This window comes from Lathamus discolor, chromosome 3 (assembly GCF_037157495.1).
Source record: "Lathamus discolor isolate bLatDis1 chromosome 3, bLatDis1.hap1, whole genome shotgun sequence".
NCBI lineage: Eukaryota > Metazoa > Chordata > Aves > Psittaciformes > Psittacidae > Lathamus > Lathamus discolor.
This window is the reverse complement of record NC_088886.1, coordinates 128,768,020-128,794,318: the sequence shown is the minus strand read 5'-3', so window position 1 is coordinate 128,794,318 and position 26,299 is coordinate 128,768,020. Positions and strand designations below refer to the sequence as shown.

At 60.1% G+C, this 26,299-nt stretch overlaps 3 protein-coding genes across 4 annotated transcripts; 2 read left to right on the top strand and 1 right to left on the bottom strand.

The window, feature by feature from the left end:
• Positions 1-414: 414 nt before the first annotated feature.
• On the bottom strand, positions 415-15,721 carry LOC136010438 (serine/threonine-protein kinase 16-like). Of its 2 annotated transcripts, XM_065671624.1 has the most exons (21): positions 15,473-15,721; positions 15,101-15,210; positions 14,611-14,713; positions 14,033-14,217; positions 13,637-13,752; positions 13,197-13,350; positions 12,753-12,975; positions 12,475-12,576; positions 12,098-12,253; positions 11,883-11,993; positions 11,172-11,445; positions 10,606-10,717; positions 10,315-10,482; positions 10,148-10,218; positions 9,518-9,634; positions 1,881-2,100; positions 1,667-1,800; positions 1,473-1,593; positions 1,303-1,398; positions 1,114-1,235; positions 415-1,025 (listed from the first exon to the last, which is right to left on the bottom strand). In XM_065671624.1, the coding sequence occupies exons 1-21, from the start codon at positions 15,597-15,599 to the stop codon at positions 887-889; spliced, it is 2,961 nt and encodes a 986-aa protein (XP_065527696.1). In that variant the 5' UTR covers positions 15,600-15,721; the 3' UTR covers positions 415-886. The 2 variants fall into 2 exon arrangements, with proteins under 2 accessions (XP_065527696.1, XP_065527695.1); XM_065671623.1 differs by lacking the exons at positions 9,518-9,634; positions 10,148-10,218; positions 10,315-10,482; ... (10 more) ...; positions 15,101-15,210; positions 15,473-15,721 and adding an exon at positions 2,840-2,964.
• On the top strand, positions 3,004-8,827 carry GLB1L (galactosidase beta 1 like). Its single transcript, XM_065671626.1, has 16 exons — positions 3,004-3,583; positions 4,038-4,210; positions 4,510-4,660; positions 4,889-4,949; positions 5,185-5,279; positions 5,656-5,836; positions 5,921-5,979; positions 6,140-6,261; positions 6,452-6,492; positions 6,793-6,911; positions 7,047-7,121; positions 7,199-7,288; positions 7,424-7,537; positions 7,822-7,953; positions 8,301-8,516; positions 8,591-8,827. The coding sequence occupies exons 1-16, from the start codon at positions 3,263-3,265 to the stop codon at positions 8,807-8,809; spliced, it is 2,169 nt and encodes a 722-aa protein (XP_065527698.1). The 5' UTR covers positions 3,004-3,262; the 3' UTR covers positions 8,810-8,827.
• A 438-nt stretch (positions 15,722-16,159) lies between the features above and the next one.
• Positions 16,160-26,212, top strand: ATG9A (autophagy related 9A). Its single transcript, XM_065671622.1, has 14 exons — positions 16,160-16,288; positions 16,596-16,639; positions 17,639-17,703; positions 17,999-18,160; positions 18,264-18,405; positions 19,326-20,074; positions 20,433-20,586; positions 20,811-20,990; positions 21,863-22,108; positions 22,412-22,632; positions 23,034-23,151; positions 23,349-23,568; positions 23,699-23,841; positions 23,949-26,212. Exons 1-14 carry the CDS (start codon positions 16,186-16,188, stop codon positions 23,952-23,954), a joined length of 2,553 nt encoding a protein of 850 aa, XP_065527694.1. The 5' UTR covers positions 16,160-16,185; the 3' UTR covers positions 23,955-26,212.
• The last annotated feature ends 87 nt before the right edge of the window (positions 26,213-26,299 follow it).

The window sequence follows — 26,299 nt, the reverse complement described above, 5'->3', positions numbered from 1 at the left end:
TCCGCAGGCTCTGCTCACTCCCCTCCACTGCGGCAGGGCTCTGGCAGCTCCCGGCCTGGGCAACCACCTCCCTCTCCTTGGGCACCAGAGAAGTTCTGCCTGTACTCCTGCCACTGCCTGCCTGCGCTGTGCTGAGCCCCTGCTTGTAGTGCCCAGCCCCAGAGGCTCTCAGCAGCAGCGCACGGCTGCAGCTGCAGTTGTGTTAACTCCCAGCAGAAGCGTGCTGGGGCCATGGATTAACTTTCCCTGCTTACTGCTAATGCTCTGGCTGTGCTGGCCCAGTGGGGCTGTCCTTAGCTGTCCTCCACTGTCCTTTCGCTCCAGCAACGCCTGGCTGCTTAACCCAGACAGTGTGCCCTGCTCTCCTAATGCTCCTGGCGGGATCCCCTCCCAGTAGACAGGGACACATCCACCTCTGCAAGAACATCTTTTACTCCAAACACAAGGCAATGTTGGTGCTGGGAGCAGTGGCAGAGCAGGCGCTGGAACCCCCCACCTCACTGCAGCACAGCACCAGGACCCCGACTGCAGCTCTCCCCCAGCCGGGAGCAGCCCTCCTGGAGCACAGCAGCACTGCAGGGCCACTGCTGCCATCACCCTGGGGAGGTCCCACAGCACGCTCCTCTGTAACCCCCAGGGGCAGCCAGGGCCCTGTGTTTAGCAGCAAGTCACATGTCCACAGTTCTGGAACACAGACCAAATCCCATGCAGCAGCATCCAGGGCACAGAACACTCCAAATCCAACACATCCCAACAAAGAGCAGCAGCTCTCCCCTGACTGCAGCAATCCTCTCTGCAATGGCTCCATGGGGCAGCAGGGATGAGGGCAGCTGCTTTCCCCTTGCCTCAGCTTCAGGGTGTGTCGCTGCTGTGGGGTGGGACAGGCTCAGATTTGTGTGGTGTCCTGTCCCGCCGGCACTGGCTGCAGCCCCTCCAGCTGGTGGAGGATGTCATTTATGCTGGGTCGCTCCTGGGGGTTCACTGTCATCATGGAGGAGAGCAGGCGCTGCAAGGCAGCCGAGTGCCTGGAAGACAAATGGTGAGGTGCGTGTCCATGTGGTGCGCAACACACGAGGCTGCCTGGGAGCAGGGTCACCCTCCTCAGCCCCTCACCTGGTTGTGGAGGGCAAAGTGATGGGGTTCTGTACTGCCAGAGCCACGCTGTCGCCCTTCTGGAAGATGGCATCATAGGGGCCCTCCCCAAACATCATGCAGTACAGCACGCAGCCTAGGGACTGGAGCATGGTGGGGTCAGAGCAGTCCCACAGCAGTGGGACAGGGACCACGGGTCCAGATCCTTACCCAGATATCCGTGCGCTCATCTATGATGCACTGGCTTGGCACCGTGAAAAGCTCGGGGGCACGGTAGGAGATGGTGCAGCGCTGGGCGGCCCAGTCCTGCAGAGAGGAGGGTGAGGATGAAAGGCCCAGGAACAGGACGGGCTGGTGGGGCCATGTCTCAGACAACCCACCTGCAGGGCCATGGCCTCCCGAGAGTTGTTGACCTCGATGCGAGCTTGGTTCATGGAGCCCAGGTCCATCAGCACAGGCCGGTCATCTTCATCCAGCAACACATTGGTGGGCTTGAGGTCCCTGTGGGGATGGATGTCACCGACTGCGTGCTCAACCCCCTGCCAACCCCCTAGCCGAGGCTGCCAGCCCCCACCTGTGTGCATAGCCCTTGCTGTGGATGGCTTGCAGCCCACTGCAAATGCCATGGAGGATGAGAAGGATTCGCTGCTCCGGCATGAAGGTCCCTTTCTTTCGCAATGCTTCCACCTCACTCCAGAGGGTCCCCCCCTGGCAAATGCAAGCAGCCGGTCACCACAGCTGCTCCCGGTGGCAAGGGGGTGGGGGACAGCTGGGGGACCTCCAGTCACCTTCACGTAGGGCAGGAGGAGCCAGGCTTCGTGCTTGGCACCCTTCTCCACCACGCAATGGGCCACCAGGCGCAGGATGTTGGGGTGGTCGAAGAGGCCGTGCATCTCCACCTCGTGCAGGGCGGCCTGATGGTCCTCCTTGTCATGGCACAGGATGCGCTTCAGGGCGTAGAAGCGCCCGTCCCGCAGGCCCTCCACCAGGTCCACATAGCTGAAGCCCCTGCAAGGTGATGAGCACAGTGTGGGTCAAGTGTCACACTGCTGTGGCACCCGCATCGGGACCTTGTGTCCAACTTCAACTGTGAGCACCCAGGGGAGGGGAGCAGAGGGCAGTGGGTGCCTGCACCCCTCTCCATGAGAATACCCCAAACGTGCACATTCCCCCTACCTTGGGGACACACGCCAGACATCCAAAGTATCCCCCCCCGCATGAACAACCCCACTGGTCCAATCGCCCGCACTCCCATGGGTCCAAACACCCACTCCTGGGCATGACCGAGCCCTGCCTCCTAGCATGAGAATACTCTGCCATACACAAGCACCCGCTATGCTCAAGCATCTTCTCTCACCATGTTCAAGTATCACCCCTAACAAGCACAAACATTGCCTGTGCCCAAGCATCTATGCACCATGCCCAAGCATCCCATGCACACCTGAGCATTACCCCCATGCCCAAACATTTCTTATAACTGAGCACACCCTCATCCCCACCCCTGAACATCCCCTACGAGCACGCATCACCCCCACACCCAAGCAGCCCCCCCCGTGCCTGAGCATCCCCCCGTGCACAAGTACCCCCATGCCCGAGCAACCCCATGCCCAAGCATCCCCCAATATCCAAACATCATACCCATGCCCGAGCATCCCCCCGTGCACAAGCCCCCCCCCCCCGCCCGAACATCCCCCCCCGCCCAAGCCCCGCCGGTGACCGAGCCCCGCCGTTGCCGCCCCGCTCGCACCCCTCGGCCAGCCGGTGCAGCACCAGGTACCGCGCTCCCCCCAGGCTGACGGTGCCGCGCGAGCAGACGCACAGCGCCTGCCCCATCGCCCGCCCGCGTCATCGCCCGCCGCCGCGCGTCACCCGTTGCGTCACCCGCCGCGTCACCCAGCGGGCGGGGCGCTGCCTGCTGCCCGGTGCCCGCTGGAGCGCGGCGCGGGTCGCGGGCTCGGGCCGGGGCGGAGCACGGTGCGGTGCCGTCCCCCGCCTGCGAGCGGTGCGAGAGAGCAGCGGCGCCCCCGCAACCGCAGCTGCAGCCGAGGCTCCCCCGCCGCTCTGGTGGAACAAGTGGGCTCGGCTCCCCCGAGGGCGTTTTGCCTGGTGGTGACACTTACGAGGCTCCCTGTCCCCCCACGTGTGTCACCCACCCCACGGGGCACCGCGGATGTGCAGAGCTGGCCCGGGCTGTGGTGTGCTGCCCACATCCCATGCTGGGTGGGCTCGGGGGGGGGTGATGTGCAGCCGGACCACGCACGGGGCGCCAGAGCTGCTCCCCCGCTATGCGATGTTTCCCCCAGGCCGTGCTGCTGCTCCCCTCCCTGTTTGTAGGACCTGGAGGAAGCGTCCGGCACCGGTCGCGAAGGATCATGTGACGGGAGAGTCCACGTCCACCTTTGTCCCTCCTCCCGGGCCTGCCAAGCGCCCAGCAAGGATGGGGCTTCCAGCTCTTGCCCTGCTGCTGGCGGTGGGGCTCCTGCAAGCGCAGGTTAGCGAACACGGGTGGAAAGGTTGGGAGAAGCGCGCGGGGCTGAGCTGTGAAGGATCCGGTAGGATGGCTCCGGGATCTGCCGTGTCTGTGCTCTTCCTGCTATGGATCCTTCTGCTGCACAATGTCCCACTTGCACTCCCCGCACCTTCCTGCTATGGATCCTTCTGCTGCACAATCTCCGCACCGTCCCCAGCTGCATGCATCCCACAAACGGCTGCGCGCCCAGCTGCGGGATGTTTGATTAGCGAGGGGGGCCTCCAGGTGGTGTAAATGGCTGTCCTGCTTGTCCCTCCTGCTCTCCCAGGACAGCGTGGTATCTGCTTTGTCCCTTCACCGAGGATGGAGAGTCCTCCCCAGGAACCAGCCCCGTCAGTCCCTGTCCCAGCATGGGAGCGGGTGGCTGGGCTTCTGGAGGGTCTGCAGCCCCCACAGCACTGCCCCTCTGCCGCAGGCCTCCCCCCTGGCACGCTCCTTCGAGCTGGATTATGAGGAGGACTGCTTCCGCAAGGATGGTGTTCCTTTCCGCTACATCTCGGGCAGCATCCACTACGCCCGTGTCCCGCGCCCTGCCTGGAGGGACCGGCTCCTCAAGATGTACATGAGCGGGCTGAGCGCTGTGCAGGTGTAAGTGATGGGGCACAGCCCACAGCTGCCCCTCGGGGTCTCTGGGGTTCTTGGAGCAGGGATCGAGGCAAGGGTGCTGTCTAATCACAGTCACCCCTTGCTTTGGGCTGACTGCAGCTCACAGGACACCCCTGCCAGACATGCATGAGCCTGGGCTGGTCCCAGTGCATCCCCATTTGCCATCCTCTGATCAGGCTGGAAGCGAGTTCCCAGGAGCAGAGGGACCAGCCTGTGGGATGGTTCCCCATAATACTGCAGTGCCCTTAGCCCTCATGTGCTGATCTTTCCTCTCACCACAGCTATGTCCCCTGGAACTACCACGAGCCACGGCCGGGGGTTTATGACTTTGTGGGGGACCGGGATGTGGAAGCTTTCCTGGACCTGACTGCAGAGCTGGGGCTCCTGGTGATCCTGCGGCCGGGGCCCTACATCTGTGCGGAGTGGGAGATGGTGAGCCCCAGACCCCAGCCTGGCACAGAAGGGTGATGGGTGGTCTGGGAAGGCCATGGGTGCTCCAACTCTGCTGCCAGGCCAGCCATGCCCAGGCTGCTGCCATGTGGCACACATGGCACTCTGGTGCTGAGCATTGGCAGTGCGCTGACCAGGTTTCTGCTGTGTGCCAGCCTGGGCTGCTGAGCAGTTCCTCTGCCTCCCTCCCTGCTGTGTGTGTTTCCTCAGGGTGGCCTGCCCTCCTGGCTGCTGTGGAAACCAGACATTGTGCTGCGCTCCTCCGACCCCGGTGAGCCTTGGCATGGGGCTGTGACCACCACGTCCTTAGAGCCTGGTGCCAGTCCCCGTGCACCTGCCTGCATGGTCTTCCCCATCCTCTTCTGTCTTCTTCCTGGGAGCCCTGAAGTTTGTCCTCCACCTCCCCCGTCACGTTTGGCCCTGCCCCTTACTCCTCCTGGCAGGGCTGGCTGTGTGTGGGCTGGGGTGGGCACTGCAGCCAGGTGAGCTGTCCTCTCTCCCCAAAGCTTACCTGGCAGCTGTGGACTCCTGGCTCCATGTCCTGCTACCCAAGATCAAGCCACGCCTATACCAGCATGGGGGGAACATCATCAGTGTGCAGGTAGGGTGCTGTAGGGCCTGGCCCCCTGCCCTGTCCGGGTTACCTTTGGATGTGCCCCCAAAAGCCACCTGTGCTCCCTACACCATGACCTCATCTGGCACAGCTCGCTTAGATAAATCCCTCCCAGCCTCCAGACCTGGCTTTAAACCCAAGGGCTGGGACTCTGGCGTACCCACCAGAACCCCAGTTGTGGTCTGAAGGACACTGGCAGAGCTGGGGGTCATGGTGGGGCTGGAAGGTCGTTCTCAAGATCCACCCGGGGGCTGTCATGACATCTGACAATGTCAGGATGGAAGGGGGCGGCTGGGTGCTCATCCCAGTGGGCAGGGGGACCTGCCATGTGTGTGTTGGGTGCCAGCCCCTGCCCTGTGTGCAGGTGGAGAACGAATACGGGAGCTACTACGCCTGCGACTATGGGTACCTGCGGCACCTGCTGGGCTCCTTCCGGGCGCTGCTGGGGAGCGAGGTGCTGCTCTTCACCACCGATGGCACGCGGGCAGAGGAGCTGCACTGCGGCACGCTGCAGGGGCTCTACGCCACCATCGACTTTGGGCCAGGTACCCCTCAGCATGGGGGGGCAGGAGAGGGGGTGAGAGGCCCTGCTCTCTCCCTCTCCAACCTCCCTCCCTGCACCTCCCCAGGCTCCAATGTGACAGAGGCATTTGGAGCCCAGCGCTGGGTTGAGCCAAAGGGGCCCCTGGTGAGCTTGACATTGTCCCCCACTGTGGGGGGCAATGACACATGATGGCTTTGGGGAGGTGGGTGGCTGAGGGGGCAAGGCTACAGGTGAGCAAGGGGACATGTGGCTGACAGAGGGGTGACAGGAGCTCTGGGCAGGTGACAGTCTCTTTGGTCCCCAGGTGAACTCCGAGTACTACACAGGCTGGCTGGACTACTGGGGGGAGGCTCACGCCAGCACCAGCTCGGTGCATGTGGCCCGGGGGCTGGAGGACATGCTGCAGCTGGGAGCCAGTGTCAACATGCAAGTAGTCAGCTGGCGGGGCACAGCCTGGGGGGGGTTTCCCTCCCATCTCCAGCACTGGCGTGGGCATTGCTGCTCGCCTTCATCCCACAGGGCTCAGCAGGCAGGGCTGGCACTGGGCACAGCAGGGCATGGTCAGCCCCTGCTGGGTCTGTGGGGTGCTGATGGGGCTCTCTGGGGTGTCCCATAGGTACATGTTCCATGGGGGGACAAACTTTGCCTACTGGAGTGGTGAGTAGGTGCCTGCCCTGGGGAGGGGGTGGATGCTGCAATGCTGGAGGGCTTTTCTTGGCTATCTCTGAGGAGCCTGCTTCAGGCTCTTGTTCTGTCCCATGGTGTGTTCTGACCCAAGGGCCCATGAACCGGAGCTTGTCCCTCCCTTGTGACTCCTTTTGTCCCCAGGCAGAGACTCCCAGTTCTGGGTCATGCCCCTCCATTGCATTGCAACCATGGAACGCAGAGCTGCCTGGGTTCCATGCCCTGAGCTCTGGCAGAGCCCCTTCCTCCCGCTCCCATCGCTTCCTTGGCCAGGTGCTGACTTCAAGGACCAGTACAAACCAGTGACCACCAGCTATGACTATGATGCCCCACTCTCGGAGGCAGGAGACCCCACTGAGAAACTGTTTGCCATCCGCACGATCATCAGCAAGGTGCTGAGCCTGGCAGGAGGAGGGGGACAGTACTGGGCACCGCTGCCTGTGCCAAGGAACAGTGGGACACGGAGCTGGCAGGGAAGAGGATGCCTCCTGCTTGCCCTGGGGGGCAGCTGACAGCTTGCTCTTCAGTTTCAGCCCCTGCCAGCCGGCCCAATGCCACCCGCCACCCCCAAATACGCCTATGGCCAGGTGGCCCTGCAGAAGGTGAGTGCCTGCCCTGGGGGCTGTGCTGCCCTGCCTGGCACTGCCCGGCTGCCCATTGCCCACCCCTCTCTTTGCAGCATGCTGACCTCCTGGATGCCTTGGATGTGCTGTGCCCCTCCGGGCCCATCCAGAGCCAGTTCCCCCTCACCTTTGAGGCCATAAAGCAGGTAGGGGATGGATGCAGTGGGGACACTGAGGGATGTGCTCCTACGCTTGTTTGCCGTGCCCTGGCTTTGAGGTGGAGGAGCAGAGCTCGTCTTCAGCCCTGTTTCCCTTTCTGTGCCCTCTGCTGTGTCCCACAGGCCCATGGATTTGTGGTGTACCACACACAGCTGCCCCGGGATGTCCCGGACCCAGCCACGCTGGGCGCTCGGCCCCACAGCATCTGTGACCGTGGCTACGTGATGCTGCAGAAGGTGAGGATACAGAAGCACAGCCATCCCTTGCCCAGTGCCCAGGAGGCCTCTGGGTTCTGCTGGCAGCAGAGCTGTGCCATTCCAGAGGCTCAGGAACAGCCAGGTTGCAGAGCCACACTGAGCCCTTGTGGGGTAGTCCTCTGGCACAAATATGCCCCCTTCAGGGTTAGAGGGCAGCCCTGGGCTGGCTCTGGGGAGCAGGATGGTACAGTGGCAGGCTGTCAGCAGGGTGTGGGGTGGTGGGATGTGGGCATGGGGCAGCAGTGCTGACCCTGTGGCTGCAGGAGTACTGTGGGACACTGGAGAGGGACGGGCAGACAACACTTCGTGTGATGGGGAGAGCAGGGGACACTCTGGATGTGCTCCTGGAGAACATGGGCAGGATCAGCTTCGGGGCCAACACCAGTGACTTCAAGGTGAGGGCAGTAGGTCCTGGGGCTCTGGATGGGATGGCCTGACCACCTGTGTGGCCGAACAGCCCCTCTTCAGCCATCCACAACAGACCCTGGCCATGGCAGGGCCACCCCAAACCTGCTTCCTGGTCAATCTCACACCACCCCTTGGCAAACCTACCAGGAAAAGGCTGTGAGGTGGGCACCCCTCTCTCCCATTTACACTGCCACAGGAGCCAGGGTCGCATAGCCCCTTGGAAGTGACCCCATTCCACCTTCACTGCCACAAGGGGCTCATGCCCTGGGGAAACCAAGGGTGCTCCTGCCCCAGCACACCCTGCTGCATCATTTTCCTTCCTGCTCCACCTCAGGGCTTGCTGGGGAACCTCTCTTTGGACTCCAACCCTCTCAGCAACTGGCTGATCTATCCCCTGGACACAGACACTGCTGTCCAGCAGGGCTGGCCCCACACTGCCCCACCAAAGCCAAGCAGCAGGGGTAGAGTAGGGCCAGCCTTTTACACTGGGACCTTTGAGACCCCTGGCATTGCCTGGGACACCTTTGTGAAGTTCCCAGGTTGGAGCAAGGTAAGGCGGTGTGTAGCCGGGCAAGGGAGTGAGAGTGAACAGCAGCACAGCTCAGTCCCATATTTACCTTTCAGGGCCAGCTGTGGATAAATGGCTTCAACCTGGGCCGGTACTGGCCCCGCCGTGGGCCCCAGCAGACCCTCTTTGTGCCAGGCTCGGTACTGCGCGTTGGCCGCCCCAACAACATCACAGTGCTGGAGCTGGAGGGTGCACCCTCCACTCCTCTCCTGCTCTTTCTAGACAAACCCCTTTTCAACAGGACACTCAGCCACAGCACTGTGGCCACAGAATAAACACTAGGCTGCCAGGCAGCAGTGTCACCTCTTGCTGTGGCTGGAGAGATGCACAGGGAGGAGCAGAGGGGCTGCAGAGCCCTAGGAAAGGGGCACATGTCCTGGCATGGACATCCCAAGCTCCTGCCCTCCTCTGGGGCAAGGCAGGAGAAAGGGGCCCAGGACTTAACTCTTTTTTGCATGTTAATCCCACACTCATCCCAAATAGTTCCAGGGCTCATGCTGACTCCCCCCACACACCTCGGGGGTCAAGGCACCTCTTTATTGCTAATGCAGACAGAGGAGGTAGTTGCTAACATGATACAGCCAAGACACTGATGGCATCCAGGAGAGGGGAGGGCAAAGCACAGCCTAGATGGTACCCAGAGGCACGGCTGTAAGTAGCCCAGAGCTGCATGGTCTGCATGTGTCAGGCTCTGTCCCACCACCGCATGCAGCAGCCTATGAGGCAGCCATGAGAGAAGCTGGCAGCAGGACACCCGCCACAAAACGGTCCTGGCACCTCACAGTAGCCCATGGGAACCGCTCAGCTGTAACATGCCCAGTGTGACACTCATGCCCAGAGCCTTGCCAGCTGCCCCAGAGCGTGACGTGGCCAACTCAGTCCCTTGGACCAGCACTGCTCTGCAAGTGCTCCCAGTGCCCTGCAAGCTCTCCATGCCTCCACCCCACCTGCCCTTGGCAGGTAGCAGCAGCCCCCAGCCTTACGTGCGGGCAGCCCGGGCCCGGCGGTGTGTTTGCAGGCAAGCTGTGGAGCAGAAGGAGAAGTCGAGGTAATGGAAAGGGATCCGGCCCAGCAGGGACTCTCCACAATGCCAGCAGCGGCTGCAGGAAAGAGCAGAGGTGGCTCTGAGTGAAGGGGTCACTTGCAAGAGTTAGAGGAGAGGATTCACTGCCTGAACTGTGACATGAGACACCAGGAGCATGGTGTGAGGCACTTCAAGGCAGGCTGAACATGGGGGAAATCTGGCCCCATAAGGGGTTGTAAAGCCCTTCCCAGATCAGCATGGGCAGGACTGGCTGCCCATAAGCCTGTAGGGTGGCACAGGGAAGGGACGTGGTATGTGGGATCAGGGACAGGGGCACAGGAGTGGTGGGGGGCTGGCTTGCCACAGATCTGGCTGCAAGTGGATCAAAGTGACCTTCACAAAATATTGGGGGGGGGGGGGGGAGGAACGGGGTAGGGCATGAGGGAGAAAGCTTTTACACAGGGATTAATGGGAATTGAGTGGACCAGAATAGCTTTAGACTGGAAATGAGAATTGGAGCAAGAAGGGCAGGGAACAGCTGTGCTGGCATTGGAGTCTGTCTGTGAAGTGATGTTGCTGGGGCTGTTACCTGACGTTAGCAAGAGTTGTGCCAGTGTCCTGCAGCTGCACCGCCAGCCTCCGCTCGGCAGCCACTGCCCTCTGGGGAGCAGAGACACAGCTTAGTCCCCCACAGAGCCCACAGTGTGGTCACTGTGACTGCCCCAGCTGGGCTACATCCCTCATGCACGGCCTCACCTTCTCCCTGTCGGACAGGGCTGCGAAACGCTGCTTCTCTGCCTGCTCCTGCTCCTGGCGCTGCCGCTCCTCCCGTTGCACCTGCTCCCGCTGCTTCCGCTGTGCCTTCTGTGCCCGCTTCTTCTCCAGCTTCTTGGCCTCCATCTCCTGTGTCAAGGGCCCTGGCACCTGCAGGCAGAAGGCAGTCAGTATCTCCCACCGAGCCATGAGCAATGGCACAAGTGAGCAAGAGGTGCTTTGTTCTGGGGTCCCCCAGCCCCTAGAAAGGGAGAGCAGAGGGCAGGCACCCACCTTGGCACGGCTGTAGTCATACTTGTCCGGGTGGTCCACCATGAACTTGCGGAAGGTGTTGCGGGTCAGTTTGTCAGCAGAGACACAGTACGGGGTCCTCTCCTGATCATCTCTGAAGACAAGGAAGACCAGCTCACTCTGCTGTCCCATGGGGCTTTGAGCCCAGCGACTCCCCAGGGATGTGCAACAGGTACTTCAGGCCAGGTGATTGCTGCCAAGGACGGGAAGTTGCTTATCCCTGCAGCAGAATATCCTGAATCCTTCCCTTTTTGCATCTCAAATGCCCTGCAAAGGGTGGTCTGATCCCTACCCTCAGGACTGCCTACCAATAAACCTGGGAGCACTTTGGGCAGTGCCTGCCCACTGCTGTACCAGACCACGCAGGCAGAGAACAGCGGTTCAGCTCTTATGCCCCCTGTAACAAACCAAGACATCCCGTCTGGCAGACACCAAGCCTGGCTGTCTCAGGACAAGGCTGGCACCAGTCTCAGCTGAGACACGAACGAGTCACTGGGCTCTCACAGCAGGGTTGTGCTCCTCAACCATTGGGCACCCTGCAGCCGTACCTGAGGGCAGGGTCCGCTCCCACCTCCAGTAGCAGACACACAGCCTCAGCCTTCCCTGCCCGCGCTGCCACGTGAAGCAGGGTGCAGCCGTGCTCATCCATGGGCTGGTTGAGCAGGGAGCGTGGCATATCCAGGGGCTGTGTGCCCTCCCCATCCTTGCTGGGCCCTGACAGGGCCCCGTGCTCTGGTACACCCAGGAGGTGTCGCAGCATCCCCACATCCCCCGTTTTGCAGGCGGTGAACAGGGCATCACGGAGCTGGGTCCGAGGGTCGCCTGCAAAGGAAGAACAAGAAGGGAGTCTGATGGCTCCCGGAGCAGAATGGTGCTCTGGTCTGACTAGGAAGTACACATGGCACTGTTAAAGAACTGTCCTGCTAGCTGGATTTGGGCACTGCAGGATCTCCAGCACCATCAGAGCCTGTGACAATGTGTCATGGCATTGCTGGGCGCTGCTGGCAGCAGTCGAACCCTCTCCCGAGATGAAACCCACTCCAATTCCGCCAACACTCCTGACTCAGCCAGATGCTGTGCATCCCCCGAGTTCAGAGCTACTGCTGTGAACACAGGGCTCAAAGGCATTCAGCTGCGCAACAGCCATCCCACACACAGCTGCTCTGGGCACCTGTGTGACTATGAGCTCTCCACCCCACTGCAAAGCCACCAGGAAATGGGGCAGGCACTCACCCGGCCCAGCTCCAGACCCTAAGTACCTCCACTGCCCAACAGAAAGGGCTCAACCTCCCCTTGCGGCTCTGTCACCAGCTCCGGGCCAGGCTGCCCACACTGGGTATCATGGCATCCCATCTCTTCAGCAAAGGGCCCTGCGCAGGGAGCACATGGTGAGGGAGAAGGCCATGGGCAGCCTGCACCCCAGACATGGCAATCCCTTCCCCTGCACCTTCCTACACTGCCCCCAGCCCCTTACCTTTCTCCACCTTCTTGTCCCTCTTCTTCCTCTTTTTGCGGTTTCGCTTGGGCATCACCTCGAACTCCTGGAGGTGCAAGGTCCCCAGTGTCACTTCCACAGTCTCCAGTTCCCCTGCAGGGCTTTCTTCCTCCTCTTCTTCCTCCTCCTCTGGGGCTGAGGGGGGTGGTAAGACAGGGGCTGAGGCCCCCCACACAGCATAAATCACTGGTCTCAGCCAAGCACACCCTGCCCTTCTGCCCAGCACAAGGTGCCACCCCACAGATCCCCCACTGTGGTGCCAGGCCCTGTCACAGGGCTGCAGATCTGGTCCTGCATCGGAATACCAGACCCCCCTGCTTGCTCAGAGTCACATCTCCTTCCGTGGCTCAGCTCACCACTCATGTCCTCCTGCGGGGGATCCACCTCCGCTTTCTGCCGCCTCTTCTGCCAGCCCTTCCGGGGGGACCCAGTGATATCCTCCAGTGGCGTGTCCTTCCCTGGGCAGCAAGGGTGCTCCTGTCATTGCTTGGGGACACGGAGCACCCCATGTCTCCAGAGATTGAGAGCTGGAGACCTAGCACCTCTACCCCATAGGGCAGCATCCCCTAGTGCACAAGGGACCACATCACCACACCTGCTCTGACCCACAGGCCCTGGGGCTGGTCCAACTCACCATACACCTGCAGGCTGGCCAGCATGCTGTGGACTCGCAGCACCTCTCGCAGGGTGGCCCTGCGGGTGCTGAGGGGGATGTGGCAGATGCGAGGGTCGCCCCGGGTGAGGGGTGGGTTCCTGCCACTAAAGAGCAGTGCACGGTTGTGACGAGGGGCCCGGAGGAAGATGCGCTGAGCTTCATTGAGGTGCTGCGCCCAGGCCGACAGCAGGTCCTGAATATCCTGCGGAGGAAGGGAAGGCGCTGTGGAGTACTGAGAACACTGTGTGGATACAGGTAGCCCTGGAGCAGGGACAGACCCAGGACAGAGCAGCCTCAGCTGAGCCCTGACTCTTCCAGAGCTCACACCCCACCCAAGCTCTCCAGCAGCGCTGTGGTGGCACCTCTCAAAGCCAACCACAGCCATGCCTCCCTGCCCAAGCCCGTGGTGTGCTGCATCCTCACCTTGAGCAAGGCAGCCTCATTGTAACGCCGCAGGGAGGCTCCAGCTGACCTGGGTGCCGACCCTGGGGTGTGGGCATCCCGCAGGCTCTGGGCTGTGCCCCGCCGGGCTCGAACGGTGTAGCGGTGGAATGTCTTGTGTTCCTGCACCTGGGGGCTGTGGAGAGGGGCAGGCATGAACACCATGGCCCATTCATGCACAGGAGCTGATGCTCCTGGGACCCTGGAGGGCTCATGGCCTGCCCCTGGGGTCCTACAGATTAATATTTCTTTAGCAGCACAACTGGGTTTAGCCAGCTTTCAAGCAAAGACTGGTGGCGGTGGGTGCCCAGGGTGTGGTAAGCACGGTGACGAAGGAGTGTGTGTGTGGGTGGCCATCCAATGCCCAGTGCCACTGACCATGTTCAGAAGGGCAAACCCCAGCTCTGTCCCACTGTACTCACCCTCGGAACACAGCTCCTGCGAAGTGCCCGCCGCCCATCATCAGCAAAACCCAGCACGTCCTCGCATCAAGGCTCTGCAGTGACGCTGCCAGCTCCACTGGCTCCTCGGTGCCACCCTGATACATAGACACCCTTGCTAGCACCCATGGGTTCGCCTTGTTACCTCTTGCTGTCCCCCAAGATAGAGACCAACCCCTCTGTCAGCACCAGAAGCAGGTTTCTGGAGCAGCCCAGAGTTAAAAACCAGACCACCAGCAAGCCTAGGGCTTTGACCTGGCACCACAAACCACCCTTCCCATCATGGCACGTGGGGGGCACTGTCAGACAGACGACTACACCCCAATGCCACCTATCTCCTCTGGGGTCCCTCTCCCAACAAGCTGGGCTGTGACTTGCCTTCCCGGTGCCCAGCACGCAGCGGTAGGCAGAAATGAGCTGGCCCTTCGCATTGCGGAACAGCACCTTGTGGGAACGTGGGATCTGGAGGGTCCCGGGGCTGTTGCTGGCAGAGGGCAGCAACTCTGACTCACTGCTCGAATCAGAGTTCTCTGAATCGGACCCCGAGATGCTAGAGACACTACCTGCAAGGGAGAGAAAATGAAGCAGTAGAGCCAGGCAAAGATTAACCAACAGCCTCCCAAAATCTTGCAAGTGACTCCAAGAGCTAGCCCACAACCCCAGACACGTCCTGTCCAATACCCTACGTATCACAAGGGGGCTGTGGACACAGGGATCTGGGGCTCTGGCCCGAAGACTCCCTGCCTAGGCAGAGGCTGAGGTAGAACACCCTCTTCTCCCCATAACAAGTCAGCAGGGCTTAGGAGCAGTGCTGCATTCCCCGAAAACTCCAGAGGGGCAGAACGAAGGGACTCTGAGCTCTCACAGGTAACCAGAGTTTTCAACACTGCACAGAACTGCCCACAGCAAGGCGGCTGGCAGCCCCTGGGCTCTGCTGGGGTGGCTCCATTCCTCACCTGCACGGGTCTTCTCCTCAAACGCTTCTACTGGCAACGTCTGGTGCCCCAGGAGCCGCTGCTTTAGGTTGAAGCGATGCCAGTCGAGATGGTAGTGCTCAGTCTATGGAAGAAAGAGGTATGAGCCAGCAGGGTCTTGGTCCATGGAAACCCTCACCACCAAAGGGTCCGAGGTGACAGACCCTGAGGGCTGAGCTGATGCTTGGACCCTACAGTGATCCAGACTGGAAGACTATGGTACATTAAGGAGTTAGCCACCTAACAGTTAACCTGAAAAGGCATAGGCCTGTGCTGCATGTACTGTTTACCTCCAGTAAACGACATTTTAGGCAATAACATGTAGCATTTAAATGCCAGATCCCAACAGGACATAGCCAGTGGAGCTCTGGGAAGCAGGAAGCATTGGGCTGCACCATGCTGGGGCTGAGCCTCTGCAGTAGGACCCCACCACCCTGCTCCTACCCTATGCTGGCTTCTCAGCCCCACTCACCTGCTCCTCTCGGCTGCTGAACACTTGCTCACAGGTGGAGCAGCACATCCGCTCCGGCACCGCATGGACCCCATGGGCTTTCTCCACACTGCCAGCAGTTGCAGGTTTGTCTGGAAGAAGGAGGAAAGGCTGTGCACAGGTGGCTCCCCAGGCTGCACTGCAAAGAGCAGGGCCTCCTGGGTCTCTTTTCAGCCACAAAAAGAGCCCTGTGGCTGTAGAAGGAACTTAGGGACCTTGGTACCCATCCACCGGGCAGCTCCCATGCTCCAGGATGGCCACTCAAGCTGTGCTGGGTACAGAGCTCCTTCCCTATGGCCGACAGGAGCTCGGGCGCACACTCCAGCCCCCGCTGCCCCGCGGAGCCCCACGCACCGTGGCTCACCGGTGCCGGCTCGGCGCCCCAGGCCTCCGCAGCAACTCCGGTGAGGAGGGTGAGCCCGCGCAGCAGGACGGCGTCCTGGGCGGCCTCGAAAACCGACCTGCTCTCCGGCGCCGCCATCGCTCCTGCTCCCCGCGGAACGGACAGCGCCTGAGCCACGGGCCTGCACCCGGGGGCGGCGAGAACCACGCGCGGGTGAAACGAAGGGCCCCGCCTGACCCGGGGCCCCCCCGGGCCCCCCCCCCCAGGCCTCCCTGCGGCGGGACCCTCCTGCATCCGCTGCCCCCGGGATCCCCCCACCCCGTTAGTGCCACAGGGCCGTTACCGCCGCGATTCCTCCCTCGTCCCCCAGCGAAGCTGCTAACCCCATGGACGGGACGGGCCGAGAGAGCGACACCCCCCCTAACCCCGCCGCCGGTAACGGGGACACGCACCCTGTCACTCACGTGCAGCCACGGCCGCCACCACCCGGAAGCGTCACTCAGCTGTCAAACGTCACATCCCGCCTGCCTATGGGCCGCCGCTAAGCTCAGCCCCACCTCCCGCCCTCCGTCTTCCCATTGGCTGTGCCCTGACCCACCCCGCGGCTGCCATTGGGAGTCGCGGCTGCCAGTCACGGAGCGGGGTGGGGCCGAGCGGGCTGGGCCCCGGGCCGGCGGCGGCGGCGGCGGCGGCGGCGGCGGTGGCGGTGGTGGGCGGCCGGGCCATGGCCCACTTCGAGACGCAGTACCAGCGCCTGGAGAGCTCCTCCACCGAGTCCCCGCCCGGTGGCGGTGACCTGCTCGTCCACGTCCCCGAGGGCGCCAAGTGTGAGCGGCGGCACCGGCACCGCGGCTTGGGGCCTGGCAGCCGGCGGCGGGGGGCTGTGGCCCAAGCCTGAGGGGAGTGGCGGGAGGCGGTGGAGGCCTTGGGCACCGGCCGGGACCGGGCCGCGGGGGGCTGGTGCGGGGGGCTGGGATGGGGGAGCAGCCGGGGACCGAGGGGCAGGCCGGTAGCGGAGCGGGATCGCGGGCCGTGGGGCCGGACGGGGCCCCGGGGAAAGGCGGGGCTGTGCCTGTCACAGCAGCAAGGCTGCTGCTCCCGGGGGCCCCTCACCCTGTGTGCTTCTTCCTTCAGCTCCGTGGCATCACATCGAGAACCTGGACCTCTTCTTCTCTCGCATATCCTTGCACAGGGCTGGGGGCACCCACCACCTCCTGGGCTCACAGTGCTGGTGGGAAGCCTGGGCTTGGTGTGACTCGGAGCTGGGGCAGCGCCTGCCCCTTCCCTTAGGACACCACAGGGCTCTGGAGGGACTGGGGGCTGGCTGAATGCCCATACCTGTGGGGTGCTGTCACCCGACAGTGAGGGGACAGACAGATTCTTTTAGGGACCCTTGGCACAGTGATGATGGTACTAAGTTGTAGTTACAATTAAAGCTTCATTTTCTTATCAGGATTTTATTATTAGCATACCTCAGCATTTCTAATCAGAGTAGCACAGCAAGCAGAATCACAGGAGTATAACTTTACAAAGAGCATAGTGCACTGCTTAGCTTATGGGTTTTAATCACCAGAGCTTTCTGCAGACTGGCTCATATCTTAATGCGTGGTTTGCTGTATCAGTATAACAATCATAATCTAAATTCAAAAACCATGTAAAAGAATACGAGTCACTCAGTTGTCGGAGGAAGCAGATGATGGTGGGAGCATCCTGTCTACTGGAGGCTCCTGGTTTTCGCTGTCCAGCAGCAGTTCATGTCCAAGTTCCCACTTAGGACTTGTAACTCCTTGATTTTGTGGATAGTGCTCCAGGTGCTGTTACAGCTCCCTGTTCTGTGATGGGATGGTCACTGCCACCTTGCTGGCTGGGTGCCTGGGACCTTCAAGGCCAGCATGGAAGGGAGTAATCAGCCTGGTGCTCCGGAATCTTGAGGCTGGTGTGGAGGGGAAGAAGAAATCTGTTTGGTTTGTCTACCTGGTTCACGGGACCTTCAGGGCCTGATAATGGAGAAAGGGAACTAACGGGTGACCTGCTCAGTCACAGAGAATGCTGCTGGCCTTATAAAATGGCATTAGTTGTGCTCTGGGGAGCTGCAGATGCCAGTGAGCCAGAAGCCTCTCCCTACTTCGTCAGAGAGCAGGAGTCTCCAGACTGTTTTCCTTGACTGTAGCTTTCACGTCTATAACCTGCATCAGAAGAATGGCTTCACTTGCATGCTCATTGGAGAGATCTTTGAGCTCATGTAAGTGTAGGTTCCTTCTCTGTTGTGTCTGTGGCAGCTGCTAGGGAGCAGCCACAAGAATTTGCTGAGCTCCTGCAGCTGGGGAGGAGGGAAGGCTCCCTTTATAGTTGTCCTGTCTCCTCTTTGCTATGATTTTCATGCCCCAAATCTACATTCCACTTTGTGGAACCTGTGCCCATGAGCTTTCTTACCGCCACGGTTGTGGGAATGCATCTCCATGACATGTAACCCTAGCTGCTTCGCATTTTGGGAGCCAGAAGGATGATTCCCTGATGCCTGCTTCTTTTATTCACAGGCAGTTCATCTTTGTGGTGGCATTCACCACCTTCCTTATCAGCTGTGTTGATTATGACATTCTCTTTGCCAACAAAGCGGTAAATCACAGCCAGCATCCCAGTGAACCCATTAAGGTGACTCTGCCAGATGCTTTCCTGCCTCCAAATGTCTGCAGTGCAAGGTAGGGGCAGCAGAGGGCATGTCGGCCAATACTCTTGCTTTCTCAGGTACTTGGGGCACTTGCCTGAGCCTGTCTCCTACTACTTGTTTCTTCTTGCTCACAGAATCCAGGCAAACAGCTTCCTCATCTGCATCCTGGTGATAGCTGGGGTTTTCTGGATCCACCGACTCGTCAAGTTTATCTACAACATTTGCTGCTACTGGGAGATTCACTCTTTCTACATCAATGCCTTGAAAATCCCCATGGTAAGTAGCCGGGCCAAGGGCCACGTACGAGGCTGCTAAGGGATGCAGGAGGCATTTGTTGGGTGGTTAGAAGCAGCTTATTCTTTCTCCCCAAAGCCAGCTTCTCTGTGAGACCTCTTCCTTCTGCTCCATAACTGCACTGATCTCCTTTGAGCCTGTTCTCCAACAGCCAATTTATACCATGTTAACCCCTGTGCCCAGCTTGCCTGTCTGCTGCTGGCACACTTCTCTGCCATCTGCTACCCAATATGTTTATTTTTCAGCGATGGCCTTTTCTGTGATGCCTTTCAACAGAGAAAGCATAAGCAAGGATATTCTCGTACCTCCCTGGGTTGAGGACAGGTCATCTTTCTGGTTTACTGGGCCAGGGGAAAACTGAGGCATAGAGCTACTTCACTGGTGAAGATCACATGGGAGATCAGTGTGTCAAAGATGAGCTCTGAGGTTTGCACATATATCCTAGGCCAGAGTCCTTGCTCTGATGAACAACATCATCCTTTGAGTGGAGACTGTGTCTTGAGAAAGGTGGCGTGAGCCAAGAGGCTTGGTTGCTCCCTAAGTTTTTCACAGGCTCCCTCTGGGACACTGGTTAAGTCCCTTCCCCTGTTTGTGCCTTCCTGCTGACTAAATGGCAGCTCTGCGAGGACCCATGGGAGCTGGAGCTCTGTTCATGCCACTTGAGGCAGCTGGTGTGTGAGTGACTGGGAAACAGTCATCTGTACTAATGTAGGCATAAAGGGCAATGGGGCAAAGTATGGGTTTTAGATGCTGTAGGCTGAAGCAGTGCAGGAGGTGCTTTGTGTGCTGGTGGGACATGTGAACGCTGCGGCGTGCACTGGGAAATGCTGTTTGGGAGGGCTCAGCCCAGCTTCTGTCCCAGGACTCATCCTGCCCTAACCTTGCTCCTTTCCCCCTTTCAGTCCACCCTGCCATACTACACGTGGCAGGAGGTGCAGGCCCGCATTGTGCAGATCCAGAAGGAGCACCAGATCTGCATCCACAAGAAGGAGCTGACGGAGCTGGACATTTACCACCGCATCCTCCGCTTCAAGAACTACATGGTGGCCATGGTGAACAAGTCACTGCTACCTATCCGCTTTCGCCTGCCCCTGCTGGGAGACACCGTCTTCTACACGCGGGGGCTCAAGTACAACTTTGAGCTCATCTTCTTCTGGGGGCCAGGTTCCCTCTTTGAGAACGAGTGGAGCCTGAAGGCTGAGTACAAGCGGGCTGGGAACCGCCTAGAGCTGGCTGAGAAGCTCAGCACTCGCATCCTCTGGATTGGCATTGCTAACTTCCTCCTCTGCCCCCTCATCCTCATCTGGCAGATCCTCTACGCCTTCTTCAGCTACACAGAGATCCTGAAGCGGGAGCCAGGCAGCCTGGGTGCCCGCTGCTGGTCTCTCTACGGCCGCTGTTACCTCCGTCACTTCAATGAGCTGGACCACGAACTGCACTCACGCCTCAGCAAAGGGTACAAGCCAGCTTCCAAGTACATGAACTGCTTTATCTCCCCGCTTCTCACCATCGTGGCCAAGAACGTGGCCTTCTTTGCTGGCTCCATCCTGGCTGTGCTCATCGCTCTCACCATCTATGATGAGGACGTGCTGGCGGTTGAGCACGTCCTGACCACGGTCACCCTGCTTGGGGTGGGCATCACGGTGTGCAGGTGAGGTGGGTCTGTGCTGCCCCTGTGCTCCAGGCAGCGCTGTGGGGAGCAGTGGGGCTGACAACCATCCATGTAAAATGCGTTTTGGTGGCAAGTGGTTGTGAATTGGCCTGAGCGAAGGGCATGGCCTTGAAAAGTCAGGGGGCAGGAGAAGGGGGGATAGTGGTGAGTTTGGGTGCAGTGGTTGTATGATACTGGGGTGTTGCTGGAGCTATTCAGCAACAGCCCAGGGCTGGGCTGGCAGGGAGGTTTGGCTTGGGTGTGAAGGCTGTAGCAGGAGCTGTGATAAGGGCTGGTCACCCTGCCCTCCTAGGAACCGAGGTGTGATGCTGTGGTGTTTCCCTGTCCCATCCTACAGGTCTTTCATCCCTGACCAGCACCTGGTATTTTGCCCAGAGCAGCTGCTGCGAGTCATCCTGGCACACATCCACTACATGCCTGACCACTGGCAGGGCAATGCCCACCGCTATGAGACCAGGGACGAGTTTGCCCAGCTCTTCCAGTACAAAGCGGTGAGCTTGGCTTGCATGGGGTTGGGATGGGGACTCGCCTACATCTGTGCAGAAGGGAGAAGCTGCCACAGAGCTGAGCAGCTCCTGGACTTGTAGAGGACAAGGCAGCTTTCTCAGAGACACACTGCCCCAGAAGATAGAGGGCTGGAGCTGGCGTCTGGCTTTGGGACTGTGGGATTTTGACATCCTCAAACTTGTGCTCATCCCATTATCTCTGTGCTCAGGTCTTCATCCTGGAGGAGCTCCTGAGCCCCATCATTACCCCCCTGATCCTCATCGTCTGCCTACGACCCAAGTCCTTGGACATTGTGGACTTCTTCCGCAACTTCACTGTGGAGGTGGTGGGTGTGGGTGACACCTGCTCCTTTGCCCAGATGGACGTGCGCCAGCATGGCCACCCTGCGGTAGGTCCCACCACCATGGGGCAGCAGCCTGGGCTCCCCACCAGCACCTCTGGTCCTTCAGCCTCACGGGAGGCTGTAACTCGCCATTCATGGCAACCCACAGCCCAGTCACCTGCATCTCTGCTGGGTGTCTGGGGCTGCCAACACAGGTCACCAGCCCCGGAAGGCTCTTGAGGCCTAGCTGTGATCATTAACCTGACATTTTGTGAACCAGGCTTTGTCATTTCATTATTTGATGTTGTTGCCTGTCTTCACAACCAAGAGTCCTGTGTCCTCAGGAGAGAGGAATTGAGATATTTGGACATTTGGAAAGCATGACCACTGAGAACTGATTTAATGGAGCTGGACTGCCCAGGAGAGAGGCAGCTTCAGGGAGATGAGAAGCATTTTCCATTGTGTAAAATGTAGTGTGGAGGGAAGGAGGATCTATCTATTTCCTCTGCCTTGGAATTTAAGTTACTGGTCAGGAAAAACTCCCTAGTGACAAGGCCATGAACTAGGGAGGGGGTGGACTTTCTGCCAGGAAGCTTTTAAGAACAGTCATTTGTTGGCTGTTATTGCTCCTGCTGCGAGCTGGAGAGCGCAAGACAAGGCTTTCAGCTCTGTGTTTTGTGACTGGTCCCCGTATCATCACTTCCCTTGCAGCAATTCATGTTCTGGGGGGAGGTGGAAGATGCTGTGCTCGCTGCTTCTTCCCCAGGCTGTGAGGGCTGAACTAGCGTGGACTTCTGGTGTAGCGCCTGCTACATATGGAGCTGTGGCCCAGCTTATGCTGCGTGTTGTATGCTTTGCCCAGATTGATTGCAGAATCCCCAGGCTTGGCAGAGATGTAAAGCAGATCCTGTCCCTCACTACGTGTCTCTGCTTCACAGTGGATGTCAGCAGGAAAGACGGAGGCCTCCATTTACCAGCAGGCTGAGGACGGCAAGACAGAGCTGTCCCTCATGCACTTTGCCATCACCAACCCCAAGTGGCAGCCACCCCGTGAGAGCACGGCCTTCATCGGCTTCCTGAAGGAGCGGGTGCACCGGGACAGCAGTGTGGCACTGGCTCAGCAGGCTGTGCTCCCTGAAAATGCCCTCTTCAGCTCCATCCAGTCATTGCAGTCGGAGTCGGAGGTGCCCAGGCTGGGGGAGGGAAGCGGGGTGTTCTTGGAGTGCTTGCTGGGTGCTGGCAACCTGATAATCAGGCTCTGTGGGCAATTTTGTCCTTGTCTGGATTGTATCTAAGGATGCAGATGTGGTACATCCGCACTAGCTGGGATACTTCGGGGTTTCTGGAGAGGGCAGCAGGCTGTCCTGGGGCCCTGTGAGGTGGGAGAGGGGCTGAGAGAGCTGAGGTGCCTCAGTTCAATGTCGCTGGCTGGGGTCAGGTCTCCGAGTCTGCACAGGATGTTGATTCTCTCCCTTTCAACTCTGCAGCCACACAGCCTGATTGCCAATGTAATAGCAGGCTCCTCAGCACTGGGCTTCCACATGGGCCGGGATGGACAGGCCTCCCGCCACCTCTCCGAAGTGGCCTCGGCCCTGCGCTCCTTCTCCCCTCTCCAGTCTGCCCAGCAGCCTCCTGGTGGCTTCCAGACAGCAGGAAGGGATGGAGAGGGAGCCCAGCCTCGTGGCACCAGTGCCATGACAGCCTCTGGGTAAGCTGCAGACTGGAGAGGGGTGGGCCAAACACCTTGCAAATTTTGTTACTCCTTGCCCAACTGCCACCCTATTGTCCTAGGTGCATGGTGGCATTTGTCTCTGCAGCCTGGGACAGCAGGGGACATACTCACAAGCAGAGTTAGGCCCAGGTGCTTAGGCTGGCCCCAAAGGAGTGTTGGGGTTCTGGTGTTCTCCTGTAGGTACCACAGTGGTGAGAAACTCCTGGTAGGGCAGAGGCAGTGCCATTGAAGGGCTGGTCGTCTTGTGCACTTGGGGAGATGCTACAGAGGGCTTGTTCCTACCCAGCCCAGGAGCAAGCCTGACATGAGAGTGGAGGGAAGATGGGCAGTATGGGGGGTACCTGGCTATGAAACACCGCTTGTGTGTCCGATGGCAGTGCTGATGCAAGGACCGTGAGCTCAGGGAGCAGCGCCTGGGAGGGTCAGTTGCAGAGCATGATCCTGTCGGAGTACGCCTCCACCGAGATGAGTCTCCACGCACTCTACATGCATGAGGTGAGCAGCCTGCAGCTGTGCCAGCCAGCGAGGTGTGGAGCAAAGCAGGCAAACTGGTGTGTGCCCTGTCTGAAGCGAGTGGGATACTGATGTGAGTGAAAGCTGAGACCCGTGTGTGTGTGTGCAGTGCTGGGGAGAGGGTGTTTGGGCATCTGGGCTCTCCCCTACGGCTCGCTCACTGGTGTGTTGGCCTGCAGTTGCACAAGCAGCACACTCAGCTGGAGCCCGAGCGGCACACTTGGCACCGTCGTGAGAGCGATGAGAGCGGCGAGAGTGCCCATGAGGAGCTGGACACTCAGCGCGGTGCCCCCGTCCCCATCCCTCGCTCTGCCAGCTACCCCTTCTCATCGCGGCAGCCCACTGAGGAGACAGCCACGCTGCAAACTGGCTTCCAGCGCCGATATGGTGGCATCACAGGTATGGGAGCCAGGTCTGAGGTCAGAGCCCCATAACCAATGCCCTTGATGGACTGGCACGAGCAGCCTGCCTGCTTCTGGACACTGACAGTCCTCCAGTTAGCTAATGTTCCTTCTTGCCTCTCTTGCAGACCCAGGCACAGTACACAGAGCCCCATCACACTTCTCCCGCCTCCCTCTGGGAGGCTGGGCTGAGGACGGGCAGTCAGCGAGACACCCAGAACCTGTGCCAGAGGAGAGCTCAGAGGATGAGCTTCCACCACAGATCCACAAGGTAGGGGTGAAGGCTGTGGCTGGGAGGGGCAGGGTATACTCTGGATGCAAGGTTGGGGTGCTGGCAGCTCGTCCTGACAGGTTCCACATTCCCTCTCTGACTTGCAGGTATAGCCTTGTAGACTGGGGATCTGATGGGGGTTGCAGACTGGGAGCCGCCTGGGCAGCAGGATGTGGCGTCAGCCTAATGCTTCTCCTGTCCTGAGTGGACAGGATCGTCCCAGGCTCCGTTTTGTTGCCATCAGCTGCCGAAGAGACAAAACCGCCCGGCCAGCGGCTTTGCGGTGGCACCTCGTGTCAAGCCGTGTGTCAAGTCAACACCACTCTGACTCTTGTGGGGTGAATGTGTGTGTGAGTACATACCCGTGTCTGTGGTCACATCTGTGTCGTCCGTGTCAGAGGATCAGAGGATCGCTGCAGAACCTGCGAAAGCTGGTGTGACAGGACTAGCAGTGGAGAGCTGTGGACTGGCTTGGAGGTGGCTGCTATTCCAAGGGATGTGAGATGGCCCCAGCTCCAGCTATCCACTCAGAGCTGGGACTGGCCTCCCGAATGCAGGCAGGAGCTGTTGAAGGGGGTCTAACTTGTCCTGCAGCCTTGAGGAGGTGCCCAGGACTGTGTTCACCCTCCCAGAGAGGACCACCACTGTGCCCCTCAGCCTGGAGCAGGACAGCAGTGGGGCAGTTGCCCACCCCCCTGCCCCAGCACACTGCAGAGGGATGAGCTCTGGCTGCTGCTGGTGTGGATAGGGATGGGATCGAGAGCTGGTGGGAGGAGCTGTGACTGGGACACAGGGATGCTGCAGCTCTTCCCCAGCTCCCACAACAGCTGGACCAACCCCTGCACCCAAGGAAGGGTCAATGGGGTGAAAATCCTGGGTCCCTGACATTCCTCCCAGTGGGCTGCCTCGTGCCGTATCTCTGGGCTACTGCAGCAGCGTCCTCTCCATTGTGTGGCACCCATAGGATGTGGGCTGCCCGTGGGCTCTTCTGCAGTGCCAAAGAGACCTTAGTTGCAGGGCAGCCGGCATCTCCCACCCTGAAGGCCTTGCGCTCTGCGGATTGGTGCCCTTCCCAGGCATGCTAAAGGTCTTTGCGCCATGTACAGGCTGCAGTGGGTTGGGTCTGTCCTCCTGATGCAGCTGTTTCTGTGGTTTTGGGCCTTTCCTCTTCCCAAGCAAAGGCTTCAGTGTCTTGCATCTCACCTGGGGGCTCCCAGCTCCTCTTTCCTTCCTGAAGCCATCCTTTTGCTTGCAACATGGCTTTGGCTGCTGTGGAGGCCATATATCAAGCAGCTGGCTGGTGCCTGCTGGGGCAAGGAGGAGTCCCCTCAACCTGGGAGCGAGTGGCAAACCCCAGCCTGGCCTTTGTATGGCTAAGAGGGTATCAGGATGCTGGCTGTGCAGCATGGCCTTGGACAAACCCTTCCCACCATCGTTCTGGTTCCCCTCTCTTCCAGTGGCAGCTTGTGAGAATCTGCATCCCAACTAACCCCTGCTAGGCTTTGCTTCCCCTTCCTCCCTTTTCTCCTTGCCCTGCGCAAGGGCTGCTTGCTTTTGCCATGCCTTCTGAGGGCACTGAGGGTTCTTCCCTGCCTTTCCTGGAGTCCAGGGCCACCTCTCTTTTCCCTGCCAGGATTTTTGCCCTTTGCGCCTGTGCAGGGTGGTGCTGGTGAGCTGGCATATGTGTATGAAGTGCACAGGGCATGAGCAGGGCTGGGGTGTTCATAGGGCGTAGGTGTTCATAGGTGGTGAACTCCCTGCTGCAGTGGGGAGACGCAGGCTGGAGCTGCAACTGCTCTGATGTCTGTAGGAGTCCAAGCGGAGCGTGTTAAGCAGAGCTTGGGGGAAATCTGCTCTTTGCTGCTGGGGTCAGGTCTGAGTGGAGCTGGAGGTCTGCGGACCTGGGTGCTGCTGGGGTCCTCCCCCAGAGGAGCAGCTGGGGCTTAGCACTTGTCAGGGCAGAGGGAGACTGAAAGCGAATCTCCTGGCAACGCGTTTGCCCGTGGGACCTCAAGCTTTCCCCTGTCCCCTAGGCTGCCACTGCCTGGCGCTGAGCCTCCCGGGGCTGCAGGACCCTGCAGCGGGGGCTCTGGGCTGAGCGGCTTAAGACCGGCAGGGCCCAGGCCGGGGCGGGGGGGAAGTCTGGGCCTCTCCCTGGGCTATCAGGAGGGAGCGGCCGGGCGGGAGCAGGCCGGAGTCCTTGCCGCATGTTGTGCTTGTGTCGTCGGTGTCCCATGTGCATGGCGAGCCGCCCCCCCTCACCTCCTCCCGGGGCGTGCGGGCGCGGGGGCCCCTGGAGCGCGCGGTACCGCACCCCCCGCGCCCTTGCTGTACAGCTGTATAGCCTCTAATAAAGATGGGGTGTATCATCCCTGCCCGCCTCTGAGCCTCCTTCGCCCTGCGCCGCTGTGCACCCCGGCGGGCCCTGGACCCAGCAGGGTGGAGGACCCGAGCTGGT